General features: G+C 44.7%; 1 protein-coding gene across 1 annotated transcript in view; it reads left to right on the top strand.

The window, feature by feature from the left end:
• Window positions 1–18,087, top strand: part of adgrv1 (adhesion G protein-coupled receptor V1) — an 810,104-nt gene that overhangs the window by 714,295 nt on the left and 77,722 nt on the right. The window contains exon 86 of the mRNA XM_068029668.1: window positions 13,226–13,383. Within this exon, the coding sequence (XP_067885769.1) occupies window positions 13,226–13,383 (158 nt within the window). The remainder of the gene's footprint in view (window positions 1–13,225; window positions 13,384–18,087) is intronic.

An 18,087-nucleotide genomic window follows, 5' to 3' on the forward strand; every position in this document is an offset into this window, starting at 1 on the left:
TGACAATCTGAATTCTGAGGAGAAGTTAAAAGGGTATAAAATCCAAAAATTCTTTTACATTATTTTGTAGATAATATCTCATGTGATTGGACACCTGACATGTAAATTGAATATTCCTGCACAATATGCTGCATTCACACTGGAGGACAAAATTGAAGTCTCAAAACAGTTGATCTTTGTTTGGCTTGACCTCTGCTTACAAAAGAGGTTATGTTTTATCACTATTTGAGCTCAGAAGTTTATGGCTTCTTTATTTGAAGAACATTAAGAAATGGTAGCTTTGTGACTGCTGTAAAAAACAGTGTTTATATGTGGCATTTTTAAAATATTATGGTATTTTATGATTGGCAGTGAAATCAAGTGCTGAAGTTTTGTTGAATGGGACATGCCGCTCCTGTTTTTGAACTTGTTTACCCGCTGGAAATATATGATTATGGTATGAAGGTGAAAGTGCAGATCAAAAGGTGCCTGAGCAGATATATCGACTAATTATTTGGCCAACCTGTGAAAGTTCTATTGATCAGCAGTTTTTCCATACAAAATTTATTGACTTTTGTACCAGGAAGTTACACAGCACACCCAGGTGTACTTTAAGTAGGCTTACTGGCTTAAAAACAAACTTGAAATGAAAACAGTCTCAGAAAAAGTAGCTATGTGATAGTTGATGTGAATGTAGCAAGCAATATGAGGTGTTCATTTGATTCATACTTCTGGTACAAATCTTACTGTTAATTATCTGAATTTCTTACAACAATTAGTGAATGGGGCTTAAATGTATTATTGCCCAAAAGTGGGGAGTTAAACAGTCATTGCTCTCCAACTGTTAATATGGGCTCAGGGACTGCGCTAAATTGGTGCCTGTGCCTGCTTATCATGAAATAAGCAAACTGCCGTCACTTCTCATGCTCCTCATTGGCAGCTTGGCTGACATGAATGGCAGGAAATTGGATGTTACAATAAGAGGTAGACTGTGGCTGCAATCAGCTTTGTTCTAAATAGCCCTGCATTACCTGTAGCCTCTGCAACCACACTGCTATCCTACCCCCTTTCCCATCAGTCTCCTATAATCCACCTCGTTCTGCAGATACTGCAACACTCCTCATCAGCTATTGTCCTCATTATCATTTCCAAGTGCGGATTCACCTCATATCAGCACTACAATGGTAAGGCAGCATAGAAAATAAAGACCATGGCTTTGCACAAGGGCAATTTTAGTTCTTTATGTTCAGCATAACTCATCAGAACAAGAGGAATCTTGGTATAAGTAAACATTTTGGTTTGCTGATCAGCTTGATATTCTTAGTCATGTCAGGGCAACACCCATGAGTTTAGTGCATGGAGCATTGGGGCGGGGAAGGAACGTTCATGAGAAACTCTTATTAGGGAGTAGCTGCCTGAGAGCTCCGGTAGCTGGCAGCACTGCTGGCCCTCACTCTTACTCTACAATGTCAGCTTTCTGAACTGCTTCTTATTGTTCTTCAAGTTCTTCTTGCTTTGTTGATTCCAACACTTGCCTCCCTTCCAGGCGAAATTGTGCAGCGTGCAGCCCACAATCACAAATAATTACTCCGGCTCCAGGCTATATTTTTGCACGCCTCCACATCTGTCGAGCCATCGGAATCTTTTCTTGAGGAGCCTGATGGTCTGCTGTACAAGAGCCCTGGTTCTGGCATGGCTCTAGTTGTATGCTTGCTGTGCATCTACGCCCAGGTTCCTGATAGGATTCATGAGCTAGATGTTCAGGGGATAGCTTCTGCACCATGCCCCCCAAGCATGGGATTTTCATGAGGAATATATTTTACAAATTTGCACTCATAAAGTGCTGAGATTTGCCGACTGGAAGTGAATATATCTTCACTGTTTTCCCCCCTCAGCCTCTGCACTGAACGACTTCTCATCCTCAGTGATTTCAATCTCCTTCTCAGCTCATCATGTTCTCTGTCCTGAGTTTATTTCCCTCTTATCCTCCCTAAATTTCTCCCTGCATGTAAACTCCCCAACCCATATTCACGGCCACCCCCTCAACCTCGCCATTTCACATGGTCTTGCTAGACCAAAAGAATAAATTACAGATAAGGCCATCTCTGATCATTTCCCTGTATCACTCTCCATCTACATCCCCCTTCCACACCCCAACTCTGCCTCATTTTATATCCATCCCTGGAAAAACTATCCCCCTATTCACTTACAACTGCACTTTCAGAATCTCAACTATTTAGCCTTTGGTCCTCTGTTGGCCACAACATTTCTGTAGCTACTGATTTGCTCAACCACACCCTCACCTCTATCTTTGATGCCCTGGTCCTCAATAAAAAGATCAGTCTCTCTCACCCTGGCCGTTATCCCTGGTATGGCCCTCATCTCCGCTCCCTAACTCTAAAGAACAGAGACTTGAAAGGATATGGCATAAAAGTGTTTTTTCCATCCACTGCCAGATCTGGCTGGACCAATTAAAACATTATCAGGTCCTGCTGTCGTCTGCTAAACTGCTCACTATTCCAGGATCATCTTGGAATGCACACCATTGCCTTGGCCATGAGCTCTACACAGCAGTGGCAAGACAAGAGAAGGGCGAGGGGCCTGGAGTCTTCTCCACTCCTCGTCCTTCGCTGGTGAGCAGAGAGGTTCAAGAGAGCCTTGAAAGGGAGCAGGAGTGACTGCCACCCACATCTAGGGGATCCCCTCGGGGCTCTCCGAGTGTGGACACTGACTCCTCAGCCCCTCCACCAGAGAGCCCAGCTCCAGCAACCTCAATGCCTGAGGAGAGTCCTGCACCAGCGCAGGAAACCCTCAGGCAGTCGGGCCCTCCAGGCCTAAGTAGCCAGAGTACGGCTGCCGACGTCATCACAGGTCAAGGGGCAGCCTGATCTGCAGTCTGCCTCCAGCGCAGCTGCTGGCGATGGGTTCACACCTCGCAGAAGCACTCAGAAACATATAAAGAAAACCACCTAGAGACACTTGTGGGTTCAAGGGTGTTTGAAATGTGACATGTGATGTATCACATAAAGTTCTTTTGATCAAGCCATTAACCTTCATTGTGTCAAAGTGATTATTCGATCATGCATTAATTGTGAATTAATTCCCCCTTAATGGATGTCAATGTAGGCATAACCCTCATTTGAATATGATCCCCCAAGGGCAATAGCACGTGGTTCAGCTGGGCGCTATGCACAGAACACAACTAGAAAGAAAACGTCAGACTGCATGCTTTGAGGTGAGTCTTTATTGTTTTTACTCTGAGTGGCCATCATAGTGACTGGAACCGAGTAAGTATGAGATTGTCTGTTGCCTCCTTGGCCCGTCACTCAATCAGCCTGGCGTCTGGTGCAAGGGCCTCAACATCCTGTGCTGCTTGCTCCTCACTCTCCTCATTGGTGGAGGAGTGTCACTCAGGCATGCCATCGTCATGTGAGGCCTCCCCCTCTGCAGTGCTAGATTGTGCCAATCACAGCAGACCACAACGATTCACGAGACCCTCACTGGGGCACACTGCGGGGCTCCACCAGATCGATCAAGGCAATGGAATCTCATCTTCAGCAGCCCAATGGCCTGCTCGATGGTCACTTGGGTGGAGCCATAGCAAGTATTGTACCTCTCCCCCATTGCATTGCGAGGGTTCCTCACAGGCATCAGTAGCCAAGTCTTCAATGGTTAGAACCTGTCCCCAAGAATCCATCCCTGAAGGCAAGCTGGGGGCCTGAAAAGCTGTGGCATCTGGGACTGTCAAAGTATGTCGGCATTGTGGCTACTTCCTGGGAAGTGGCCATGTACCTGTAGGAAACACTTATGGTGGTCGCAGACCTGTTGAACGTTGATTGAGTTGAAGCCCTTCCTGTTGATGAAAGTGGCTGGCTGGTCTTTTGGAGCCTTGATGGCAACATGTGTGCAATCTATCACACCCTTGCACCCGGGGAAATCCAGTGATGGCCCAGAAGCTGATGGCCCTTTCGGCCTGACTGTCAGGTTCGATCCAGTAGCACACATAGTCATCGGCCGTCTTGAACAAAGCATCGGTCACTTTCTTGACGCAGCGGTAGGCTGCTGCCTGGAAGACCCCACACATGTACCTGGTGGATACCTAGAAAGATCTAGATGCGTAAAAGTTTAGTGCCACTATGATCTTCAGGGTCAAGGGTCGCAAATCCTCCTGCAGCAGGGTGCATAAGTTAATGACGGCCTCCCTGGAGAAGTGTAGTCTTTGCTGAAAATGCTGCAAAGACATTTGGAGGTAGTTGATTCAAGTCCAGTACACTGTCTGGCACAGGTGAGCCCTTGGCATGGCCAGCTGCTGCTGCTCTTGGGCAGGCACAGCTGCCGCTTGGCTGTCCCTCCATTGGAGGCACCACATCACGCCACAGGGGTCCAAAAAGACAGGGTGTATGAGACCCATGCCATGTGACTAGTGGGCCTACCGAGTGCTGTCGATGCAAAAACGACCCTGCCTTGGCAGCTGTTCTTTTTCTACTCCTCCCGGCAGACTCCCTGCTGGCCCTCAATGCCCGCCCTTGCCGATAGCCGACCCTCTCATTCAACCATATGGACACCCAACCCTCTCTCCCAACAGTTTGGTCACCCGATACAACCACCCAAACCTAAGGCCTCCCCCCGCTTGCAGACCACCCGAGACCCTACTCAGATGGTACTCTCACCCAAGACCCTGCTGAGCCGGCACTCCCACCCGACATCCTGTTCACCCAGCGCTCCCACCTGATTACCTGATTCCCCCCCACTTGCAGAGCACCTGAGACCCCGAATCCCCTCGCAGAGCACCCGAGACCATGACCGCCTTGTACAGCGCACAGCACTGTAGGTTGACAATGGCCTCCGCACCCCACTCTTCCCATATGCTCATCTGGTCATGGCTGCCTACCCTTTGTGCCACTGAAGCCTCACCCTGGTGCCACCAGCTTTGAACGGTTGGGAATCTAAAGGCACGTGGGGGCCGCCTACCCTCCACTTAATCCGAGCCCGCCATTGAATTGCGATGAATTAGCTGCTAATGTATTAAAAGTAAGTGCTCTACAGTTTAGGTTACATTCCCATCGTGTCAGGACGGCGATACTGCCTTGCTACTTTCCCGTCGCTGACTAAACTTGGAACCGCGTCACGATGCCGGATTTGCGGGAGGACACTTCCAACGCGATTCTCCAGCACCCCCCACACCCCCGCCATGCCATCTTTCCCACTCCAAATGGTCGGCCTAAATTCAGCCTCTGGTGTCCAAACAGAAAATGAAGTTCATGCAGGTGTGTGCCAGATTCTATGGGAGCTGTTGTGATGCTTTCAGACTGTGGCAGTCCAATGTTCCAGACCTTCTACTTCCATGAAGCAGAGTTAAGGTTTGGCTCATGGTAGATTAGGCATACCCCCTTCAAACTTGTTTCGTGATACCTACAAGGAACCCACCAATGTGTTGTAGGAAAACTACACCAAAGCCACATGACTATTAGGTGTGTTATAAAGGAAGAATGTTGAAGATGTGCTTCAGATGCCAAGATAGGTCTGGAGACACCCTTCAGTGAGGGTCTCTACAATACTAGTGGTTTACTGCGTCCTGCACAACATAGCACAGAGGATTGCAGGTGGAGGAGGATGAAAGGGCTCATCACTCATCTTTGGATCAGGAGAACATGGAGGAGGAGGAGGATGAAGATCGAACATTCATTGCCAGACCAGCTGCTTACATTGCTGCCAGAGGTGACCTAATATCGCAAAGGTTCACCTTGTGTGAAAGGTAAAAAATGAACCCTATGTTGCTCTCCGACCACCAGTACCACACCCCTCCCCCCTCCACTTTACACTAAGCAGTCCTTCACCCACATAGCTACCCATTGCACATCTACCCAATAGGTCCTGTAATTCAACATGAATCAAGTGAAAACGTGAGTTAGCACTTGGGACACAATAATGGGCAAGATGTTGAAGTGGTGCTAATCTGTAAATTTTAAATAGCATTATAAAAATGGAAATTTAACCTTTCATTAAACACCCATGCGCATTCCCTTGGTAAGTTACAGTTTTTTTGAATGCTTCCTTCCATTTCTATGTGGTGCACCCTGTGTGACATCAGCAGAGGTAGAAGCAGGCTGCTCAGATTCCAATTCTGACTGCTAAGATGCTTTTGGCCTACGACCTCTGGGTTTTGGAACCCATGAGGGCTCCACCAAAATCTGCTCCGCTTGCACCTGTACAGGGACAGACTTAGCCTTTGAAAATCGAGGCAGCGCGTCAGGTACTGGATGAGTGGGGCAACGGGTGAGATGTGGAGCACTTTGAGTGGAGTTCCCACCTCGCTGACCCCTTTCACCATCATTCCTCTCCTGGGCCAGTGCCAGATCACTCTCAGCACTATGTTGCAGACCAACTTGGTGAAAATCAGTGATGAGTTGTAAGGCTGCAGATAAAGTATCTGCCATCCTGTTTAAGGGCCTTGATTGAAGGCACCCATTCGCTATGTGGCAGGAGTTCTTGCAATTCTCTGCACCACCAATCCAATAGCAATTGACTTGGACCTCTCTATCCTCCCTGTTACTGTGCATAGCATGTCTGTCAGTACTTGGCTAAATTGCTGATACACCACTAGCATTCTCCTCATCAGCGATAGCTGCTGGGGTTCAGCTTCTGTGTTCAGCTGAGCAGAGCTCGGTGAGGATTGCGATATAGACTGTCGACAGCTGTCCTGTCACCCGTTTTAACTTGTGCTCACTTGTGAGGTGCGAATCACCAGGGGAAAATCCAACTAACTACATCATGTGACGATGCACCCTTAGAAGGAATGAGGTCTTCTGAGGAATCATCCTCGTGGATATACTGCAACACTTGCTGTATGCGTGAAAGCCCTGGAAGACAAAAGAAAGGGATATGATTTAGTTATGGAAAAGTAACAATCCTGACACCATACCCAGTCTTCTCATAGTTCAGTCATTGATGAAATAAAGTCAGCATGTATGTCAGAAATATTTATAGTTTTGTGACAAGCTGCCTGCGACTTTCTTGTCCCTCCACCTCCAACTTAGAGCAACTCAAATGTGCCACTTCTCTCCAGGTTTCATCTCCTCTGCATCAGTTAGATGCACTGTTTGTGGTGGCCCAGCTCCAGCCCTCTCCCTTGCATTTTGTGCTCTATTCTACTACAAACGGTGGAAAAACAGATCTGGGACTGAGTGAAGGTGAGTTACTGAGCTCATCCAAAACTCTGCTGTCTGTATTCTAACTTGCAACAAGATCCCGTTCACCTTTCATCCTGTGCTCACTGACCTATATTGGCTCCTGGTGCAGCAATGTCATAATGTTAAAAGTGTCATCTTTGGTTTCACCCTTCTCCATCTCTGTAACCTCCTCTAGCCTTACAACCATCCAAGATGTCTGCTCTCCTCCAATTCTGGCCTCTTGCATATCCCCGATTTTAATTGCTCCATCATTGGTGGCCAAGACTTCAACTGCCTAGGTCCTAAGCTCTTGAATTCCCTCCCTAAGTCTCCCCACCTCTCTACTTGTCTCTCCTACTTTAAAATACTCCTTGAAACCTACTTCTTTGACCAAACTTTTGGTCATCTGTCCTAACATATTCTTGTGTGGCTCAGTGTCGTATTTTGTTTGGTTATGCTCTTGTGAAGCACCTGAGGACATTTCACTATGCTAAAGGTTGTTGTATTCACCCAATGGATACAGTGCATTCGTTGAGAGTGGCAATGAGACAACTGAACCACATTGCATAAGGATTGAGTTGAGTGGCAACAGTGGATGAATAAATGGAGAGGTGATGATGTTCATAGTGAGTGAAGGCTGGGTGCTGCAAAAGTTAGGTAAACGTAAGGAGTGATATGATGGAGAATGCTTGGCAAGATAGAGTGAATCATATAATAAAAGAAAAATACTGCAGATGCTGGAAATCTGAAATAAAAACAAGAAGTGCTGGAAATACTCAGCAGGTCTCGCAGCATCTGTAGAGAGAGAAGCAGAGTTAATGTTTCAGGTCAATGACCCTTCATCAGAACTGGCAAATATTAGAAATGTGAAAGTTCTAAGCAAGTAAAGCGGGGGTAGGGCAAGAGATAACAAAATAGAAGCTGTTGCTAGGACAAGGTGGCTGTGCAAATGAGTTTTAAACATAGAACATAGAACAGTCCAGCACAGTACAAGCCCTTCGGCCCACGATGTTGTGCCGAACCTTTAACCTACTCTAAGATCAAACTAACTACCTATCCTTCATTCTACTATCATCCATGTCCCTATCCAAGAGTCGCTTAAATGCCCCTAATGTATCTGCTTCTACTACCACCGCTGGCAGCGCATTCCACGCACCCACCACTCTCTGTGTAAAGAACCTACCTCTGACATCTCCCCGAAACCTTCCTCCAATCACCTTAAAATTATGCCCCCTGGTGATAGCCCTTTCCACCCTGGGAAAAAGTCTCTGACTATCCACTCTATCTATGCCTCTCATCATCTTGTACCCCTCTATCAAGTCACCTCTCATCCTTCTTCGCTCCAATGAGAAAAGCCCTAGCTCCCTCAATCTTTCTTCGTAGGACATGCCCTCCAGTCCAGGCAGCATCCTGGTAAATCTTCTCTGCACCCTCTCTAAAGCTTCCACATCCTTCCTATAATGAGGCGACCAGAACTGAACACAATATTTCAAGTGTGGTCGAACCAGGGCCTTATAGAGCTGCAGCATAACCTCGCGGCTCTTAAACTCAATCCCCCTGTTAATGAAAGCCAACACACCATACGCCTTCTTAACAACCCTATCAACTTGGGTAGCAACTTTGAGCGATCTATGGACATGGACCCCAAGATCCCTCTGTTCCTCCACACTACCAAGAATCCTGTCTTTAAGCCTGTATTCCGCATTCAAATTCGACCTTCCAAAATGAATCACTTCACACTTTTCCAGGTTGAACTCCATCTGCTACTTCTCAGCCCAGCTCTGCATCCTGTCAATGTCCCGTTGCAACCTACAACAGCCTTCCACACTATCCACAACTCCAGCAACCTTTGTGTCATCGGCAAACTTGCTAACCCAGCCTTCCACTTCCTCATCCAATTCATTTATAAAAATCACAAAGAGCAGAGGTCCCAGAACAGATCCTTGTGGAACACCACTGGTCACCGAGCTCCATGCTGAATACTTTCCATCTACTACCACCCTCTGACTTCTATGGGCCAGCCAATTTTGTATCCAGACAGCCAACTTTCCCTGAATCCCATGCCTCCTTACTTTCTGAATGAGCCTACCATGGGGAACCTTATCAAACGCCTTGCTAAAATCCATATACACCACATCCACTGCTCCTCCTTCATCAATGTGTTTTGTCACATCTTCAAAGAATTCAATAAGGCAAAAGAGACAAACCTGCTGAGTATTTCCAGCATTTCTTGTTTTTATTTCAGATTTCCAGCATCTGCAGTATTTTGCTTTTATTTTAGTGTTTAATTCACTGCCTCTTCTCTTCCAGGAATGTCTACCTTGAAGAAGTTCTTCTTTCCGATGGGATTTTTGTTTGTCTCTTTTACCTTGTTCACCTTCATTGCTTTGTATTTCCCTCCTGGTGTTTGACAGCCAGTGGTTTTCACAGCCACTTTGTCCTACCAACACCTTCTGTTTTGTTATCTCTTGCCCCACCCCTGCTTTACTTGCTTAAAACTTTTTACATTTTTAATATTTGCCAGTTCTGATGAAGGGTCACTGACCTGAAACGTTAACTCTGCTTCTCTCTCCACAGATGCTGCCAGCATTTCTTGTTTTTATTTTAGTGCAGAGTCTGGTTGCAGCATAAAAGGAGGCCATTTAGCTTGTCATGTCTGTGCCAGCTCTCTGTAAGAACAACTCACCTAGTCCCATCCTTTGCCTCTTCCGCATAGCCCTTCAATTATTTTCTCTTCAGATATTTGTCCAGTTCTGTCTGAAAGGGGGGGGAGACATGGGGGGAGAGGGGGTGGGCAGTGCTTAAAACAGTGCATGTAGTCGAGTCAGCAAATGTACTCACTTCTTCTGACTTGGTTAGGTCATTAAACCACTTCCTACATTGCATCCATGACCTGAGCACACGCTGTTGCTGCTCACTGCCTCAGCTCCTTCTGCCCATGCCTTCTTGGTAAGAACAATAGGTTTTTCCTCCCGTTGCTGGGGAAAAATACATCTATCCTGCTCATGACTACATCCAGCAGTAATTCCAGTGATGCATCATTGAATCTGGGTACTACCCTTGCTATACGTCTACCATCCATCCTGAACACCTCCAATTTCTATCTGTTCATTGTCCCTTTAAATACGGTTGAGATTGCGTCATGTAGTTGTGCATCATATCCACTGCATAGCTTGGAAGTGCAAACCCGGAAGTCAAAATTAATTCATACAATTATGTTGAGATTGTGGTTTCTGACCCACTCAGTTGAATCCTGGGTTTCTCCCATGCAATTCCTCAACAATCACCTCCACCCACCACCAACCACACCCCCCCCACCCACCCCCCCCCCCCCCCACCACCGCCCGACACCCCTTTCATATTAGGGCCACGGTCTGTAAGAGCTTTTAAATGTGAGGGTAATCAATTCTGATATTTTTCATATAGATTTGACAAACAGGAAAGCACCTTGACAAAAATTCCCATTATTTATGATTCTTGTCTGTGAATTGCATGTCTAGACAAAAATACTAACATCCTGTTGACTGAAATTCCTGAGACAGAAGTCCATCTTCACAGACTTTGGGAAACACGAGGTCAGAACTGGAAAGGCACCAAGTGATTTAGCATTTGTTTAATTTGGAAGGAAGACGATTCTATTCTGCTCTCTGTGGAAGACAATAAAGTGGAACACTTGAACTTTGGTATACTCTTTGAATTTGAGCTTTAAAAACTGCACAAGTTCCATGTCATGAATCACTGAAAAATGTTTGTTCTGTTAACTCCCTAACACTGAATATTCAGTAATAAAGTTCCTGAATTTGAGGAGACCTCTGTGAACTAATACTAAAGAATGATTTTCAATGAATTTGCAACGTCTAATTTTGTCTTTGCCATTTGCAACAGTTTTGTGATAAACATATTCAATTGGGAATCAAGAATGCTTTTTATTGTTTATACAGGCAGAATTTCAAAACTGTTCCTTACAAACTGCAAACATGGAACAATCTCCCTGAATATTATGTAATTGCCTGAAAATAGCTCATGACTATTTTAACAACTTCTGATGCAAAATCTGGGATTTTTCAGTTCTGTAAGAGTCAGTATTGCATGAGGAAGTCGATTTTGGAGATCGTTTAGAAAAAAACAGCTCTTCATTGGCTGGAAATCTGGTTAATTGTTCAGCTAATCAAAAGTTAAGTTGTGGAAGATTGTCATGGCTGCATGATTGGTTTGACCAGGTTCAGACAGTAAACTGACTATGTTCATTGACAGTGATGTTAATACGCAAGATAAGGGCTCACGGAGTTGGGGGTTATATTAGCATGGATGGAAGATTGTTTAATGGACAGGAAGCAGAGAGTAGGAATAAACAAGGTATTTTCAAGTTGGCAGGCTGTAACTAGTGGAGTGCTGCAAGGATCAGTGCTGGGCCCTCAACTACTTACAAACTATATTAATGACTTAGACGAAGAGACCAAAAGTAATGTATCCAAGTTTGCTGATGATACAAAACTAGGTGGAAATGTAAGCTGTGAGGAGGACACAAAGAGGCTGCAAAGAGGTATAGACAGGTTAAGTGTGTGGGCAACAAGGTAGCAGATGGAGTATAATGTGGGGAAGTGAGGTTATTCACTTTGGTAGTATGAATTGAAAAGCAGAATAGTTTTTAAAAGATGTAAAACTTCTAAATGTTGATGTTCAGAGAGACTTGGGTGTAATCGTACAAGGAACACAGAAAGTTAGCATGCAGGTACAGCAAGTAATTAGGAAGGCAAATGGCATGTTGGCCTTTACTACAAGGGGACTGCAGTACAAGAATAATGAAGTCTTACCACAACTGTCTAGGACATTGCTGAGACCACACCTGGACCACGATGTGAAATTTTGGTCTCCATATCTAATGAAGGATATACTTGCCTTGGAGGTGGTACAGAATGTTCACTGCATGGTTCCTGGCATGAGAGGGTTGTTGTATGATGAGAGGCTGAGTAAATTAAGCCTATACTGTCTGGAGTTTAGAAGAATGAGAGGTGATCTCTTTGAAACATACAAGATTCTGAAGGGGCTTGACAGGGTAGACACAGAGGTTATTTCCACTGGCTGGGGAATCCAGCACAGTGTTAGGATAAAGGGTCAATCATTGAGGACTGAGATGAGGACAAACCCCTTCATTCAGAGGGTTGTGAATCTTTGGAATTGTCTACCACAGAGGGTTGTGGATGCTCCATCGTTGAGTATATTCAAGGCTGGGATATTCAGATTTTTGGTCTCTCAGGGAATAAAGGGATATGGGGAGTGAGCAGGAAAGTGGAGTTGAGGCTGAAGATCAGCCATGATCATAGTGAATGGTGGAGCAGGCTGAAGGGGCTGTATGGTCTACTCCTGCTCCTATTTCTTATGTTCTTATCTTATGTTCCAACAGCAAAAAATTTAACTGAAGTGTGTTTCAGTTTATAATTTGCTGCAATGCCACTATGATATTTTTAAAAGCGAGTGACTGCTGTGTGGTGAAATTCTGAAGGATGTGATATGGTAGTAATCTGGGTCGACATTAATTTTACATATTGGGGGAGTTTATCATTAAGCTAATTTGATAAGATTCTTTTCCCAGCATAAAACCGCTCTAGCAGCAAGTGTGGATCAGAAAATAAGGGCTATTATGTTATAGTCGCTCTCACTGCTAATGACTCTGTGCTGGGAGTGGAGCATCAGTAAATGACCTTATTGTTTACACCGTATCTATAGGACTATATATTAAGTTGCTAGTGTAATTGTACCAGCTACAGTAATGTTACTCACTTGAGGAAAGGATATGTTATGTTGCAGGTATGTATCACAGGTGACCAGAAAACAAGAATAAAGGGGTCAGTGATGTGGGACAAATGTTATCTGGGTGTTGCTGAGCGATACACTATAGTTTCATACTTTATAAAGAGGTACACATGGGGAAGAAGTAATGGATCACCATTAACCTCATTAAAATTAATATTTTTGTGAACTGAACTGTAAAGGTGTTATCTGACCATATGAAAAATAGGCTGACAAAGATGTGCACTAAAAGTGTTTTATTTTTCTCTATTCTTTGCTGTCCATAGATGCTTCATACCAAATATTTATGCCGCTCTTGCCACAGCAGCTCTAATGCCCTTACTATGCCTTGTGGGAGTCTTTGTGATTTTTATATATGTCTATCAGATGATTCAGCAATGGAAGTCCTATGATGATGTTTTCAGAGGGAAAGCTAACAGCACAGGTAAGGACAGCATGGATATTATAGCTTGAATGAGTTACAACAGTCATAATAATTAATTATTTTCAAGTATATTTTTCTGTAAAGCTCAATTTTATCTTTGTCTTTGTGATGGTATTAAACTATTCTCTGTAGAAAGGCTGCAAATCAGCATATAGCAGTAGAAAATAAAGGAATAAAGTGCATAATGTGAGAATGTTAGACAATACTAGAGAAGGGAGTAGTTCCGTAGTAGATGGAGCAAACTGAGAAGGACTACAAGGAATGCAAAGGCAGGATTACAATGCATCTGTGCAAATGCACAAAGTGTGGTGAATAAGGTTGGTGAGCTACAAGCACAAATAGCAGTATGAGAATATGATGTAGTGACAATAATGGAGACATGTCTTAAAAATGGCAAGGACTGGTCCCTTAATATACGAGGATATAAACTGCTCAGAAAAGATAGATAAGGATAAAAGGGAGGTGGGGTGGCAGGTGACTAATTAGGGAAGACATTGTAGTGTTGGGAAGGGAAGATGTCCTTGAGGGGGCAAGGATAGAATCCTTGGTTAGAGTTGAGAAGCAAAAAGGGTATGATCACATTACTAGGGGTATTTTATAGGCTTCCAAATAGTGAGAGAAAGATAGAGGCGCAAATCTGCAGGGAAATCACAGATGTGCAAGAACTGCAGAGTGGTGATATTGGGGACTTTAATTACCCAAACATCAATTGGGATAATTTTAGAGTAAAGGGTAAGGAGGGGAAGGAATTTCTGAAATGTGTTCAGGAGAACCTCCTTGATCAGTATTTTCTCAGCCCAACTAGAGAAGAAGCATTGCTGGATCTGGTGCTGGGAAATGAGGTGGGCCGAGTGTCTATCAGGGTACACTTGGGTAAGCATGATCATCGTATCATAAGGTTTAGACGAGTAATGCAGAAAAGCAAGGAGGGAAATAATGTAGAACGTCTAGATTGGAAGAAGGCTAATTTCAGTATGATGAGTAGGGTCTAGCCAGGGTCGAATGGAACCCAAGACTGACAAGAAAAGCTGTATCAGAACAATGGGTTATTTTTAAGGAAGAGATGATATAGGTACAGGGGAGGTGCCAGAGGATTGGAAAGTGGCAAATGTGACACCCTTATTCAAAAAAAGGTGTAAGGACAGTCCTAGCAACTACAAGCCATTTAGTTTAACATCAGTGGTGGGTAAGGTTTTAGAAACAATAAGCAGGGCTGGATTTTATGGGCCCATCTGAGGCGGGGTCGGAGGTGGGAGGTGCACAGTGAATCGTGACGGGTGGCGGGGGGGTGGCGGAAGGTCCGTCGCCAAACGATCTTATCGGGTGCAGGATAGGCCGACGACAGTCTTCCCGCCCAGAGGCCAATTGAGGCCCTTAAGTGGCCTATTATTGCCCAATTAAGGGCCTCTTACCGTCGCTGCTGGGATAATTCTAGTGGCGGGGGTGATTGCACCATGTGGGGAGGGCGCCTTGTAACACTTACCACTTTACCCCTCCAAGAACCCCCCCCCCCCACAACCCTACGGTCTGCACGACCACACCTCACTTACCTCCGGAAGGCCCCAGTGACCCCACCTCACTTACCTCAGGTCCAGGGTTCCTGCGCTGGGCCTTTAAAAGTACGGGGATCCCGGCTCATGAAGCTTTGATTTAAAAAGACCGGAGATTTCTCGGAGGGCAGTGGGGGGGGGCCACAAAAAGGCAGAAGCAGGCTTTCCCCCACCTTTCCAGCCTGGCACGGGAAGCCCCACCTCCAACAAAATCTCAGCATTGGAGAGGTTTGATTAAGGATAACCAGCACAGATTTGTAAAAGACAGATCATGCTTCACTAATCTAATTGCATTTTTTGATGAAGTAACAGGGAAGGTTGATGAAGGAATTGCGATGGATGTTGTTTATATGGATTTTAAGAAAGCGTTTGATAAGATACCACATAAAAGACTCGTTAACAAAATTGAGGCTCATAGATTAGGAGGGTCTGTGTCCAATTGTATAAAATATTGTCTTAAGGACAAAAAACCGTGAGACATGGTAAATGGTTGTTTTTCAGACTGGAGGATAGTAGACAGTGATGTCCCCCAAGGGTCAGTGCTGGGACCGCTGTTTTTTTGCTATATATAAATGACTTGGATATTGGAATACAGAGTAGAATTTCAAAATTTGCCGATGACACCAAACTTGGAGGTTGGCAAACAGTGATGATGATATGAACCACCTGCAACAGGACATTGATAGGCTAGCAGAATGGGCAGACAGGTGGCAGATGGAATTTAATACTGACAAATGTGAGGCGATACATATAGGAATAGGGAGAGGCAATATATATTTAATGGCACAGTTCTAAAGAGTGTGCAAGAACAGAGGGGTGCATGTGCATTGATCTTTGAAGGTGGCAGGACATGTCGAGAGATTGGTTGGTCAAGCATATGGGATCTTTGGTTTCATAAATAGAGACATTGACTACAAAAGCAGGGAAGTTATACATTACCTTTATAAAGCTCTGGTTAGGCCACAATTGGAGGATTGCATCTAGTTCTGGTCACCACACTTTAGGAAGGATGTGAGGGTCCTTGAGAGAGTGCAGAGGAGATTGATTCTAATGGTTCCAGGGATGGGAGAATTTTAGTTACAAGGTTAGGTTGGAAAAGCTGGGCTTGTCCTCCTTAGAGCAAAGGAGATTGAGGGAAGATTTAATAGAGGTGTACAAGATTATGACTGTTCCCATTGACTAATGATACAAGGCCTGGGCGACACAGATGTCTTGGGCAAGTGATGCAGGAGGAATATAAGGAAGAACTTTTTTACGCAGTGGGTGGTAATGACGCTGCTCACATGGGTGATGGAAACGGAGTCAATCAATGACTTCAAAAGGAAATTGGATGGTCACTTGAAGGAAATAAGCTTGCAGGGCTATGGGGATCGAGTTGGGGAGTCTGACTGACTGGATAGCTCCATGGAGAGCCTGCATGGACTCAATGGGCTGAAATACCTCCTTCTGTGCTGTAAATGACTCTGTGGCCAGGGTTTTAACCTGGCAATGGGGGTCTTGATAGGGATGTTCCCCCTTTTTCACTTCTCGACTGACCGATGACAGCGTTTTTAAAAGAAATTATTTTTAACCCTTGATTGCTTTAATTGTCAGGAACTCATACAGACACAAATACACTCAAGATAGAAATTATGAAAATAGCATGCGTTAGGTCTGATAATTTAAAAGTGTCCTCTGTTTAACTTGCTTTTCCCTGGGTGAAGACTTGAAATGGTGCAAGTCTGTAATCTTTTCCTTTGTTCACTGAAGGAAGATTTGGGAGTTTTAGGAAGATGGATGCACTGCTGCAAACTGCTTTTGTTATATTCCAGCCAAATGTCACTGGTGATGTCCTGGTATGATTTTTCAGGTCCGGTGTTATTACCTTTATTAAGCTCCTTATTAGAAACCTGGTTTCTGTCATATGACCAGAGTTCTCTCTCATTTTTCTCATAAATGGTATCTGATAATGAGGTGATTGTTAGACAGTGGGGTCTGGGTGTCACAGCTTCATTCCATCTTGATAAAGTCGAGTTCGTTCACACCCATTTTCTCGAGTTTGAATTTGGAGTCACCAAGTCTGCAATGCCATTGTAAACCAATTCGTTGGAGAGAAGTAGCCATTAACACAAAATGAGTCATTTACATTTTAATGCCTTCTCCAAGGCTTGTCCAGATATGAAGATTGGCCCAGGGTTCTTGCAGTTTCCATGTTCTTCTTTCTTCTTCTTTCTTTTGGGCCTCCTTATCTCGAGAGACAATGGATACGCGCCTGGAGGTGGTCAGTGGTTTGTGAAGCAGCGCCTGGAGTGGCTATAAAGGCCAATTCTGGAGTGACAGGCTCTTCCACAGGTACTGCAGAGAAATTTGTTTGTCGGGGCTGTTGCACAGTTGGCTCTCCCATTGCGCCTCTGTCTTTTTTCCTGCCAACTACTAAGTCTCTTCGACTCGCCACAATTTAGCCCTGTCTTTATGGCTGCCCGCCAGCTCTGGCGAATGCTGGCAACTGACTCCCATGTGTATTAGCAGTATGGGCTAAGGTTACCTGACCTTTCCACTCCATTTTGTTTTGTAGGAAAAGTATCCGTTTTGAGTTTGTTTCATAAGTTCATTATATAGTTCATAATTTCTCCTTGCATGAGCATGACAACAGCCAATTAAATACACACTCTTGTAATGTAGGAAATGCGGGAGTCAGATTGTGCACAACAAGTTCCCAATGTAATAATGACCAGCTTATCTGTTTCAGGTGTTGGTTGAGGGATAGCTGTTAGTCAGGTCATCAATCAGAACTTATCTGCTCTTCTATATTGTGCTATAGGAGTTTCTGCATGCATCTTAGAAAGCAGATGGGCCTTCAGGTTAACATCTCATCTAAAAGATGGCACCTCTGACAATGCAAGACTTCCTTACATGCTTCACACTATTCCCTTATATAATTCAATTAGTCCACTGCAAATTCATTAATGTAAGCAAGTTTTCAACAAACGTGGTAAGGCCCATAAAATAATATAAAAATTGACAGGGGCGGCACAGTGGCGCAGTGGTTAGCACCGCAGCCTCACAGCTCCAGGGACCCGGGTTCGATTCCGGGTACTGCCTGTGTGGAGTTTGCAAGTTCTCCCTGTGTCTGCGTGGGTTTTCTCCGGGTGCTCCGGTTTCCTCCCACAAGCCA

This window comes from Heterodontus francisci, chromosome 4, assembly GCF_036365525.1.
Source record: "Heterodontus francisci isolate sHetFra1 chromosome 4, sHetFra1.hap1, whole genome shotgun sequence".
Taxonomy (NCBI): Eukaryota; Metazoa; Chordata; class Chondrichthyes; order Heterodontiformes; family Heterodontidae; genus Heterodontus; species Heterodontus francisci.